The sequence below is a fragment of the Dipodomys spectabilis genome, unplaced genomic scaffold (genome assembly GCF_019054845.1).
Source record: "Dipodomys spectabilis isolate Male_0828 unplaced genomic scaffold, ASM1905484v1 ptg000051l, whole genome shotgun sequence".
Taxonomy (NCBI): domain Eukaryota; kingdom Metazoa; phylum Chordata; class Mammalia; order Rodentia; family Heteromyidae; genus Dipodomys; species Dipodomys spectabilis.
The window spans coordinates 12,406,552-12,418,948 of NW_024870728.1; the positions used below are offsets into that span (position 1 = coordinate 12,406,552).

The 12,397-nt window shown below is 47.3% G+C and overlaps 1 protein-coding gene across 1 annotated transcript in view; it reads right to left on the bottom strand.

The window, feature by feature from the left end:
* Window positions 1-1,023: 1,023 nt before the first annotated feature.
* Vil1 (villin 1) overlaps window positions 1,024-12,397 on the bottom strand; it is a 28,466-nt gene continuing 17,092 nt past the window's right edge. Inside the window, exons 14-20 of the mRNA XM_042678987.1 lie at window positions 11,205-11,384; window positions 10,492-10,637; window positions 9,178-9,322; window positions 8,557-8,745; window positions 7,048-7,116; window positions 5,346-5,486; window positions 1,024-1,290 (exon numbers count right to left, since the gene is read on the bottom strand). Coding sequence (XP_042534921.1) covers window positions 1,177-1,290; window positions 5,346-5,486; window positions 7,048-7,116; window positions 8,557-8,745; window positions 9,178-9,322; window positions 10,492-10,637; window positions 11,205-11,384 — 984 coding nt within the window. The 3' untranslated portion in view covers window positions 1,024-1,176. The remainder of the gene's footprint in view (window positions 1,291-5,345; window positions 5,487-7,047; window positions 7,117-8,556; window positions 8,746-9,177; window positions 9,323-10,491; window positions 10,638-11,204; window positions 11,385-12,397) is intronic.

The following is a 12,397-nucleotide window of genomic DNA, read 5'->3' on the forward strand; positions in this document are numbered from 1 at the left end:
TGATGTTTTGTATGGAAAGGCACTTATATCTGTGTTTTAGCAGAAATGTTCCTCTGTATACTTTCCAGTTTCTTCCTTGTTTTTGTTTCCTTTTTAAATTATATGGAGGGGTTTTTTTGTGTGTGTGAAAATTAAAGCCTTTATTAACCTTACGTTGATTTGACTTATTTCTGAAAAGGTCACATTCTTGCAGACATCATTAACAACCAGTTGCTTGAAGCAGATATTGCCTTGTGTTGGTTTTCTAATAGGATTTCCATGCAGCTAACCAATGTTTAGCCCATCAGCACTGAATTCCTGATGCTTTCATGGAGAAGTCTGTGAAGTTTTTTGGAGGTAACAGGGTTTGTTTTGCTGCTTCCTGGGACTTGAACTCAGGGCCTGGGTGCTGTCCCTGAGCCTCTTTGTGCTCAACGCTAGTGATCTACCACTGAGCCACAGCACCATTTCCAGCTTTTTCTGAGTAGTTTAATGGAGAGAAGAGTCTTGGACTTTTCTGTCCAGGCTGGCTTTGAACTACAGTCCTCAAATCCCAGCATCCTGAATAACTAGGATTATAGGCTTGAGCCACTGGCACCCAGTGAGGTAAAAGTTTTCAAGTCTAGCATTGGCCTTAGTGAATTCTTAGTAAGTACTGGGTATACGGAATGAAGTACCATTTCCATGCTTTCTTTTAGGTCTCAAATCCAGTCCCAGTGGATGTATTCCCCTCATTGGATACTATTTAAACAAAATGTTATGAAGCCTTCTAAAGCAGTTTCCTAATCCATTTAACTCTCCTTCAAAGGAGTCCTCTTCACTTTTACCACCTGATAAGGCAGTGAGGAAAATGAATGTGAAGTTATTACCATAGGAAAGATGTAAATCCAAAATGCCCTGCCTCCCTACTATAGCTAAAAGTGTGTCCTGATGAGGAAAGTGTTGTGCGAAGTGTTTGGTGGTTCCTCTAAGGACAGAAGCCCTAGAGCAAGATGGGTAAAAGTGATTCCAGCACCCCAGATAGAGATACACCGACCACCTTCATTCAGATCACAGGCTTATTGGGGTGGCAGAGTCTTTCTGAAGAAATGGGTAGGTCACTAAACACAAATAGTGTGGCTGCACACTGCTGTTCACAAGGCAACCACCTTCCAAGCAGGGAACGATGGTGCTTTACAGGACAATGACTATGGCCTCTCAAAATAGTCCTTTTTCTTTCTTGAGGTTTTGTTGCTTCCATCGTGGCAGGGCAGAGAAGGCAGCTGGAGTCATCCCCAAAGCCTTAGTGAAATCTTCAGTGGACAGGTGTTCCTAGGAGAGAGGACCAAAGGGAAAAGGTCACAATCTTCTGGGTTTGCTGATGAGTCATACAAGTATAGCACATAATCAAATGAAGAACAAAGCCAGCACTGTCATGAGAACCAGGAAAGGGATGGGGGAAGAAAGGCAGCATTTGGACTTCCAGAGGATCCCTGAATTTGTTAACATGGAGAGATAACATGATAAATTGGGCTTTCTGCCAAAGTCATATTAGATTTGAAATGGGATACATCTCTTATCCCTTGGTTTTGTTTTTGTTTTTGTTTTTGTTTTTTTTGGGGGGGGGCGGGTCGTGGGGCCTGAACTCTGGGCCTGGGCGCTGTCCCTCAGCTCTTCAGCTCAAGGCTAGCACTCTACCACTTGAGCCACGGTGCCACTTCTGGCTTTATTTTTTCTGCTTATGCGGTGCTGAGGAATCGAACCCAGGACCTCCTACACGCAAGGCAAGCGCTCTACCACTGAGCCAACTTCCCAGCCCTTATCCCTGTTTATAAGGAGTAAAACAGTACTATGTAGGATAGGGTTAAGCAAAAGGTATCTAGTTGATCTACCTTCACTTATCAAACTCAAGCCTGACCCACAAACAAGCAATGTCTGCCCCTGCAAGGATATATAAGCTCCCAGTGCTACAATAGAACATGGAGCTCTTCTAGGTAGAGCCCATACCCTCCTGGCTCCACCTTACAAGGGAAATCACCTGCTCTGGCTGGCCTGCATACTGCTGTATGTAGCACTTACAGATACTGAGGCCCATTTCAGTACAGTCAGCCTAGTCAGCCCTTTGTATTGGGATCTCATACATGGATTCCACCACAAGTTGAAAATAAGAAAAGTCTACTCGACATTCTCTAAGCAATACTGTCATTTCAGGTAATTGAGATGTGTGTAGGTTATACACAAATACTATGCACAGTACATCAGACAAGCCTTGATTCTTGATTTGGGTATCTGGAGGATTCCTGGAAAGGAATAACTTTTTCCAGATGCTGAGGCTAACACTAGAAAGTCAAGGTCATGTGATGGCGGTATACATTCCACTGCACCATGCTGACTTTTCCTGCCTTGAATGGTTTCAGGTATCCTGTGAAGTTTTTTTGTTTTTGGGTCCGGTCGTGGGCCTGAACTCTGGGCCTGGGTGCTGTCCCTCAGCTCTTCAGCTCAAGGCTAGAGCTCTACCATTTGAGCCACAATGCCACTTCCAGCTTTTTTTTTCTCCTGCTTATGTGGTGCTGAGGAATCAAACCCAGGGCCTCAGGCATGCAAGGCAAGTGCTCTACCACTGAGCCACCTTCTCAGCCCCTCCTGTGAAGTCTTTCTGGAGCTTTACCACTACAGATGGCTTCATCCCTATTGGGATTCAGCTTTGTACCTGGATAAAACCTTGTCTGTGTTTACTATGTGGGTTTGGCTTAAAGAGATAATGGGAGAGCAGCTGCAGAAAGCAGAAGTGAGGAGGAGGAAGGGAAGGGTTCAAAGAGGAAAAGCTAGGAAGGCCAATGAACAAATTCACAGTCATATTAAGCCCATTTGGGGGGAGGGGGTGGAAATTGGATAAATTGCTGGTACCAGCTCATCTGATCTGGTAAGTGACCCCAAAGATGAGCACAATTTTATAAAACATGCAGTTGATGGAAATGATATTGATGCCCAGTTGGTTATACTGTTTGAGGCAGCTAACCACCCTCCAGGCACATTCAAGGATAAAGCATCTTATCTCTGCCTTTATCTCTTATACTGGCTTAGAGGTAGACAAGACCAGAGTGAATGTGATAGGTTTCCTTTTAAATTTCCTTTTAAATCTTTTGTGTGTGTGTCTGTGTGTGTCAGTTGTGGGGCTTGAACTCTGGGCCTGGCCGCTGTCCCTGAGCTCTTCCTCAAGGCAAGCACTCTACCACTGAGCCACCTTCCGAGCCCCTCCTTTTAAATCTTGAACAGCCCCACTGAAGTGGGTTTGCCCTGGGACACATTTCATTGACTTCCACACATCCCTGTGTTGAACAGCTCCTTGGTAAATACCTGTACGTGGGTTTCAAGCTCACGGTGGGTCTTATATCCCAGTTTTCTACCTATTAGTCATCCACTCCCCCCCCCCCCCCCACTGCCACTCTTCCCTTGAGGCTCTTAGGAACCCCTTCATCCCCAGGCAGGGCAATGCAGCAACTTGTTTTGAAAGAGAGTAATAAAGTCTATGTGTAGTTATCCACCCTTGGTTCTGCCCAGATGTGGCTGCTGTGGCCTATGTCCACATATGGCTCCACTATCCCCACTCTAGCCTAGCCAGCCAGGCTGGCTCCTCAGCTGTGTCAGCTGCTGGACTCTGACCTCCAGGCCAGATAGCATAGAATGCCCATCCCAGTGAACTTGTGTCTTTGCATGGGTACTGCTCTTGAACTCTATAGCCTGCCAGTTGATTACCAATTTCACCCACCTCCACATCTATTTTCCTGAGGTTTACTCATTGAACCTCAACATTTACTGACTGCATGCAGCAAGACCTGCCATCCCACTTTTGTCACTGGCTCACCTTCAGAGTTTGGAATAGCCAGGAAGGTCTTAAAACTTTCCCTACCCTCTCAGCTCTCCCTCAAGGATGCCCAATTTTTCCATGATTAGAAACCAGCATCAGCCATGTGCCAGCACCTCATCCTTGTAATCCTAGTTACTCAGGAGGCTGAGATCTGAGGGTTGCAGTTCAAAGCCAGACTAGGTGGGAAAGTCTAAGAAATTCCTATCTCCAATTAACTACCAAAAAAAAAAGTGAGAGAGTGAATGAGACAGACAGACACAGAAAGAGAGAGGGAGGAAGAAGGAAGGAAGGGAGGGAGGGAAGAAAAGGAAGGAGAGAAAAAAACGGGGGGGGGGAGGAAAATGGGAAAGGATCGGAAGGGGAAACAAGGCAACAATGCTTGAAATGTACTCATTATCTTGCCCATGTAATTGTAACTCCTCTGTATGGTATTCTCACAATTAAAAAAAAAAAGAAAAAGAGAGGGCTGGAAAGAGTGAGAGGAAAGAAGGAAGGAAGAGAAAGAGAGAGGGAGGGCTGGAAGCCTGAGCCAGTCACAGTGACTCATACCTATAATTCTAAGTACTTGGGAGGCAGAAAATTGAGATTATGATTCAAGACAAAAAAGTATAAGCTTAATGTGGTACAGGACAGTCATACCAGCTCTGTAGAAGGAGATAAGGCTAGCCCCAGGCAAACAAAAATGTGACACCCTAGCCAAAAAATAATGTCAATAAGGGTTGAGGCTATGGCTCAAGTGGTAGGGCTCCTGCTAATGAGAGCAAGATTCTGAGTTCAACTCCGGTACCACCCAAAAACAAACAAAACATATTTGTGTATGTGTGAACATCAATCTTCAGCTGCTTCAGCCACAGTGCTTTCCTGTGCATTGATGATGGACAACACATTACTTCATGAGGCAGAAGGCCCTCCCTGTTTAATTCCCACCTCCCGCTCTAGCTGATTCTTCTCCAGGAAGAACTTGATTTACCTTGATAATTCCTGTTCATCTTTCAGAAGGAAGTCTCTCTAACCCAGACTTCTTTTTTGAATACACTTTGAGGAGAGGGTCAGGGGAGATATGCCAGTACTGAGCCTTGAACTCAGGGCCTAGACACTGTTCCTTAGCTTTTTCATTCAAGGCTGATATTCTACCACTTGAGCCACACCTCCACTTCCAGGTTGGTTAATTGGAGAGAAAAGTCTCATGGACTTTCCTGACTAAGCTGGCTTAGAACCATGATACTCATTACCTGAGCCTCTAGAGTAAATAGTATTACAGGCATGAGCCACCAGTGCCCAACTTGGACTATTCTTGCACCTATACTTCCCTTTGGTGGTACTTACCATCTCTAAAATTAATAGTGTTATGCTTCCCTGCTCTGTCCTCAGGGATAGAAGCTTCAAGAAGGTGACACCAGGCTTGTTGTGTTCACCAGGACATCCCCAGCACCAGTCCCTTGCTGAGCACAAATAATCAGATTGCCTCAACAAATGAATGAGCTACATTCTCATGTCCAGATGGAAGAACCTGACCTACCTCCTTCCTGCTGGGGTCCACACCCTCCGGGAGTTCTTCCACAGGCTTGTTTACCAGCTGCTCCAGAGGGAAGATGGGCAGGGGCCCTGAGCTGAAGCTGGTGTTGGCAGTGAACACATCCACCTTGGGGCTCATGATGTCCTAGGGAAAGAAGGAACCCACAGTCACTGCAGCTGCTGTATGGCTCCTTCCCAGGTTTCCCAGGTTGTCTTTCTCCCAAGTCAACATTGATTCTAAGATACTACCTTTGAGAAGCCTGGCCTTCCCCGACCGCTCCACTACACCCCCCCCTCCCCCACACACACCTCACAAGAACACATCCCACTGGATTAGACCCAAGAGCCAGTGGTCTCTATCTGACCAAAGTAGGTTGAGTCAAAATGACTATTTTTTTTCAATGACTTATTCTCCCTGGCTTCCCCCAGAGCTTGAGACCGCCTCTGGAAACTTTTGACCCTGTCTCTCTTATCTGTGGTGAAACTCTCAGCCATAAATGTATTCAGCCTTGACCTATCATTTCCAGTCTGTACTGACAGGCCAGCAGGACTGAGAGGTGCCACAATCTGTGGGTGGAGGAGCTATGAATGTCATCATTAACCCAATGCACTTGGGAAATGGTTCTCCAGTTCTGGAGGCATTTCTGTGGAGTTAGCCTTGCCTTGTTTCCCCTGTGTGTCTGTGGATTTCTTGGAGAGACTCTTGATCTCAAAACCCCAGATCCAAGTCTATGGGCTAAATATATTTCCATAGAAATGGCAAGATCTCAGGAGTCACAGATATTCTGCCTGCAGAACAGATCTCAAGGAAGAGAGTGCATGTAGATGCCATCATTTCCCCAAATCAAATTCCTGGACTATCAAATTTACTTTTGAATTAGGGTCTAAACATATATAGCCCAGAGCTCACCTGAAGCTCACAATCCTCCTTCAGTCTCTTGAGTGGTGGTACTACTGACATACACCAAAAAATATGCAAATTTCTCCACTCTTCCCCACCTGTACTAAATCTTGAACTTAGGGGACTCTGAGCCTCAAGCTCTCACAAAGGTTTTTCACTCTTGGCTGGCACACTACCACTTGAGTCATGCTTCTACTTCTAGCTTTTGCTGGTTAATTGGAAGTAAGTCTTGCAGTTTCATCTGCCCAGGATGGCTTCAAGCTGTGATCCTTAAATCTCAGCATCCTGAAAAGTTAGGATTACAGACATCAGCCACCTGCATCTGGTTCAATATTTACCTTGTTTAGGTTATGGGGCTTGAACTCAGGGCCTGGGCACTGTCCCCAAGCTCTTTTGCTCAAGGCTAGCACTATACCAATTTTGAGCTCCGCTTCCAATTCTCTGGTAGTTCATTGGAGATAAGAGTCTCACAAACTTTTCTGCCCAGGCTGGCTTTGAACCGTGATCCTCAGATCTCTGCCTCCTGAGTAGCTAAGATTACAGGCATAAGCCACCAGTGCCTGGCTCAAATTTTACTTTTTAATGTGCTATTCTCATTGCTCAGTCTCCTATGCATGATAAAAATTGGGGAGAATTTCACTAGGAACTGGAGAAAGAAAACAGATGCATTGGTGTCAAACAGAAAAAAAGAACTTCCATGGGAAGGAAGAGGAACGGAGATGAAAACACAAAATACTCATGTGAAACATTCTCAGCAACCCTAGGTCTGACAGTCACTCAAAACAGACACCTGCCCCATACTCACAGACGAGATCTGGCCCCAGTCCCCAGAGTTTCCAAGCTCCGCCTTCAGGTCCTCATAGGATTTGGCATTCTGTGTATAAAGTACATAACAGATCAGACTGAGCAAGAGACAAGAGGCTATTTTCCTTCAAGAGTTAAGAAAAATCTAGGCACCAGTGGCCCACACCTATGATCCTAGTTTCTCAGGAGGCTGAGATCTTAAGATCATGGTTCAATGCCCTCTAGAGTCTCTGAGACTCTTCAGTTAATCACCAGAAAATCCAGAAGTGGAGTTGTGGCTCAAATGGTAAAGCACCAGCCCTAAGTGAAAAAGCTGAAGAACAGCCCGCAGACCCTGGTGCTTTAGTACCAGCACCAAAAAAGGTAAGAGGAAGCTGGCCTGGGGCCTGCTGGTGAGAAGGAATAAAGGAAGCAAAGATGTCAACTGAAAACATGTAAAATGGTGAGGATATGAGATCAAAGGGACTGACAGATCACAAAAGGACAGGGTAAGGCACGGCAGACCATTTATCTGTCCCTGCTGAGCCCAGCGTGAAAATGGAGAATTGGACCTTTGCCCTCCCTGTAAAGGCCTGAGACCTTGTTCTCCAGAAAACAAAGTAAAAATAAAATTAAAACTAACTACAGGTTAAAACAACAGATCTGAAGAAATTAAGGTCTCTAAGCCCGTCTGTTGTGCCAGTTCAGAATACCCAAAGCCATTAGCCCCAAATATATACAGCTATCAAACCTTTCAATTCTAGCTAGCTAAGAACTGTTTTAGAATTAGGCTTAATTCCAATCAACATCCATCAGCTTTGTATAGCACATAAACAAGATACTAGTAAGTTAGCCTTAGTTGGATTTTTTTTTTTTGGGGGGGGGGAGTGTTGTGAAGTGCAGGAGATTAAGCCCATAGACTTGAGCATGCCACTCAAGCCCTCTACCACTGAGCTACATCCCCATTCCCTTGGTTTCTTAAGATAGTGTCTTGCTTATATAGCCCAGGCTGCTGGAGTGTGGAGATTAGGGAGGGACTACCACACACAGACTATACTTAGTTTTTAATAGACTTTCTTCTCTCTCCCTCACTAGAAGGCTTACTTAATGCAGGCTTAGTTTGGTTTTGGGTTTGGGTTTAGGTTTTGTTGTTGTTGTTTGTCAGTTGTGGGGCTTGAACTCTGGGCCTGGGCTCTTCAGCTCAAGGTGAGTGCTCTACCACTTGAGCCACAGCGCCACTTCCGGTTTTCTGGTAGTTAATTGGAAATAAGAGTCTCATGGACTCTCCTGTCCAGGCTGGCTTTGAACCGAGATCCTCAGATCTCAGCCTCCAGAGTAGCTAGGATTACAGGTGTGAGCCACCGATGCCCAGCAGGCTTAATTTTTATTCTAAGCCCTTCTAACCTTCCACCCTAAAGGAACAGCAAAGCCTGTGGGATCCCATCTTCCTTAGGGGTGTGCCCTGAAGACAACACCTGGGGAAAGATATGCTGAGCTATGTCCACCAACCAGGTAGCTTGAGGCTACTCACAGTCCATTTGAAGGGATCCCAAGCCAGGAACCATCCAGTGAAGGTGGGGGGCTCATGTCCCTGCTTCACCACAATGATGGGAGTCTGAGGGTCACGGCCACTGGGATGGGTCTTGAGGTATTCCTGCACGGTGGTAGCGGCGGCCTTCTTCTCCTCCTCATTGGCATGCTTCCCTAACCAGAAGAACACCTGGCGAGAGTGTCACAGATTAGTCAGTCCTTCCTGTCTTCCCTGGCCCAGGACTCTGCCTGTCCTGCTGTGGAGCCCAGCCCTGTAACTACCCAGTAAAATGACCCTAAGTCATTTAGACGGAAGTTGGACTTGGACCATCTGGCCTTGACACTGCTTCTAGGAAATGAAGAGGTTGGACAGATGCTTGTCCTCAGAGCCCAACAAGATTCTCAAAAAGATTCCTTCTGCAATGGGGAGTACAAGGACTCTGGAAGAGAAGGCTGCATCCTGCCCTCTGGACATGTCCCTTCCTCTTCTTTCTTCATTTTCTGCTGTTTATCATACCATTCTCAAGGAGGAAGAAAAGAGAGTCCCAAACTCTAAAGCCACTGGGGCTTCTTGGTGGGTGGGAAGGCTATCCTCCCCCCACCCCCAGGCCCTCAGCCTTACCTGGTCCCAGACATCCAGTAGGAACACATCCTCCTCCTCCAAGTCATCCTGGTTAAAGTCTAGGATCTCTGTGGCCAGGAAGCGCCCAGTTTGGTTGGAACATTCAAAGAGCCGAGGGGTGATGACTGCGTTTTCCTCCTGTAGCCTGCAAGTAGGGACAGAAAATTGTACTGGCAGGAGGAATGGAAGGAGTGTGGAGTCTGGAAGATACAGAACTCTGATACAGGCAAGATACAGGAACCTGGGCATGAAAAGGCCATCTCCTCAAAATATGCCCTTAAGCCAGGTGCTGGTGGCTTATGCCTATAATCCTAGCTACTCAGGAGACCGAGATTTGAGGATACATGGTTCAAAGCCAGCCCAGGCAGAAAAGTCTGTGAGGCTCTTATCTCCAATAAACCACCAGAAAACTGCAAGTGGCACTGTGGTTCAAGTGGTAGAGAGCTTGCCTTGAGCTGAAGAGCTGAGAGACAGTGCCCAGGCCCAGAGTTCAAGCCCCATGGCTGACCAAAAGAAAAAAAAAAAAAGGAATAGAAAAGAAAAAAGAAATATGCCCTTATGATTGAAAACCATTCCCTGCTCATCCTGAGCGCTCCCAAAAAGAACCCCAACCCCATGCTGCCGCTCTGACTTTCACCCCCTAGTTCTTCCATAGCCCTAGTAGAAAGTTCTTTCTGCTGTCTTTCCTGCTCCAATTCAGTGTCCTTTTGCTTCTGGATTCTTTTCTTTTCTTCTTTCCTTCCTTCCTTCCTCCCCGCCCCCTTCTCTTTCCCCCCACCTCAGGCTTGAACTCAGCACCTGGGTGCTTCCCCTGGACTTTTTACTTGAGTCACACTCCCCTCCTGGATTTTTGGTAGTTAATTAGAAATAACTGTCTCACAGTTTTCTGCTTGGGTTGGTTTTGAACTGTGATCCTTAGATCTCAGCCTCCTTAGTAGCTAGGATTACAGTCATGAGCCATCAGTGCATAGTAACTTCTGGAAAAACCATTTGAGGGCTAGACGCATAATTTAAGTGAGAGAGCACCTGCCTAGCAAATAAGAGGCCCTAAGTTCTAACCCCAGTAACTACTGAGAAAGAGAGAGGGTTTGAAAGATGGTTTATGACTGTGTTAGCCCGTAAGGACAAGATCTGGGTTCTGGCACCTTTTCCTGAGGACAAATAACCCTGTGGCTCTCTGAGCTGCCTCCTGTGGCTATGAACAGCCTTGCTGACGAAATCCCTCTGCCTAGCCCTGCACATCTCATGGTGAGTAGCAAGTCGTACAGTCCAATCAGAACAAAAGCTAGAAGCAGAGGACCCAATCATAGTTACCTCTTGGTGTTGGCGTAGGGTGCCTTCCCTCCCAGGGCCATCCAGAAGTTGGCTGGCTCCTGCCCTTCCACCACCACTTGTTTTTCTGTCCGGGAGATGGTGTCAGCAACCATCTTGGCCATCTCCCGCTCATCACCACTGCAGCCCTGACAAGAGTGGGGTGGTCTGTGTTGGGGAGACCATCCCTAGTGCCACTCCTCCCCTACCCTTCTGTCACATTCTGCCCCAGAGCTCCAGGTCTTTAAGGAGGTCTTCCCTGTGCCCACAGCCACTGCAGAGACAATTCTCCAGCCTCTCTTCCACCCTTGACATGCCATGGCAGAGACAGAGCAGGAGAGACTAGAGATCCCATTCAGAGGACCTGAGAAGGATGCCAGTAGCCCATGAGACCTCACATAGAGATTCAAGGGAGAGGCAGTGATAGACATGGAGCAAGCAGAGAGTCCAAGACACAAAGACAAAGCAACAGTGGGCCATCTAAGGCACCTGGAGAGACTGTTCTGACAGAGAGGCAGAGAACCTGAGTGAACTTGGAAGCAAGACAGAAAGTCTAGAGCCACAGAGAGAGAAAAAAAACCTGAGCTCCCCAAGGTGGCTGAGGACCCAGAGAGCGGGGTCCGGTCAGCCCAGGTCCTACCCTGAATCAGATCATTCTGTGGCTAAGGAATTCCCGGGGCCCACTTGGGGATGGAGAGCCCGGAGGCCCTGCACACCTTCCCACACCACAGGTAGCAACAGGATGGAGTCTTGAGGATAAAGACGTCATTGGAATTGAGGGAGGTGGCTCGGGCTGTGACCTCGAAGGCTTTGGTGTTGTTGGTACTTGTTCCCCGGACCTGGAACAGCCTTGTGGAGGGCACGGGCTCCGTGCTGTTATCTCTGGACGTGCCTCCCTGCAAGTGTAGGGAAAAAGCAGGAGAAAGAAACAGGGATGACTTAGTAAAGAAGACACAAATGGGGCCGGGCGCTGGTGGCTCACGCCTGTAATCCTAGCTACTCAGGAGGCTGAGATCTGAGGATCGCGGTTCAAAGCCAGCGGGGGCAAGGAAGACTGTGAGACTCCTATCTCCAATAAACCACCAGAAAACCGGAAGTGGCGCTGTAGCTCAAGTGGTAGAGCGCTCGCCTTGAGCTGAAGAGCTGAGGGACAGCGCCCAGGCCCAGAGTTCAAGCCCCACGACCGACAAAAAAAAAAAAAAGAAGAAGACACAAATGGGGCTGGGAAAGTGGCTCAGTGGTAGAGTGCTTGCCTTGCATGCATGAGGCCCTGGGTTCGATTCCTCAGCACCACATAAGCAGAAAAGGCCAGAAGTGGTGCCGTGGCTCAAGTGGTAGAGTGCTAGCTTTGAGCTGAAGAGCTGAGGAACAGTGCTCAGGCCCAGAGTTCAGGCCATACCAGCAACCAAAAAAAAGACAGCAATACATTGGGCACCAATGACTCATGCCTGTAATCCTAGCTACTCAGGAGGTTGAGATCTGAGGTTTGCTATTTGAAGCCAGCCAGGACAGAAAAGTGTGTAAGACTCTCATCTCCAATTAACCACTAAAAAGTCAAAGTGAAGGTATGGACTCAAATGGTAAAGCAAAACTAAAGACTAGCATCTAAGCCCAGAGTTCAAGCCCCAGTACAGATACCAACACACACAAAAAAAGAATTCAAAGCCGGGCGCTGGTGGCTCACGCCTGTAATCCTAGCTACTCAGGAGGCTGAGATCTGAGGATCTCGGTTCAAAGCCAGCCTGGGCAGGAGAGACCGGGAGACTCCTATCTCCAATAAACCACCAGAAAACCGGAAGTGGCGCTGTAGCTCAAGTGGTAGAGCGCTGGCCTTGAGCTGAAGAGATGAGGGACAGCGCCCAGGCTCAGAGTTCAAGCCCCACAGCCGACCAAAAAAAAAAAAAAAAAA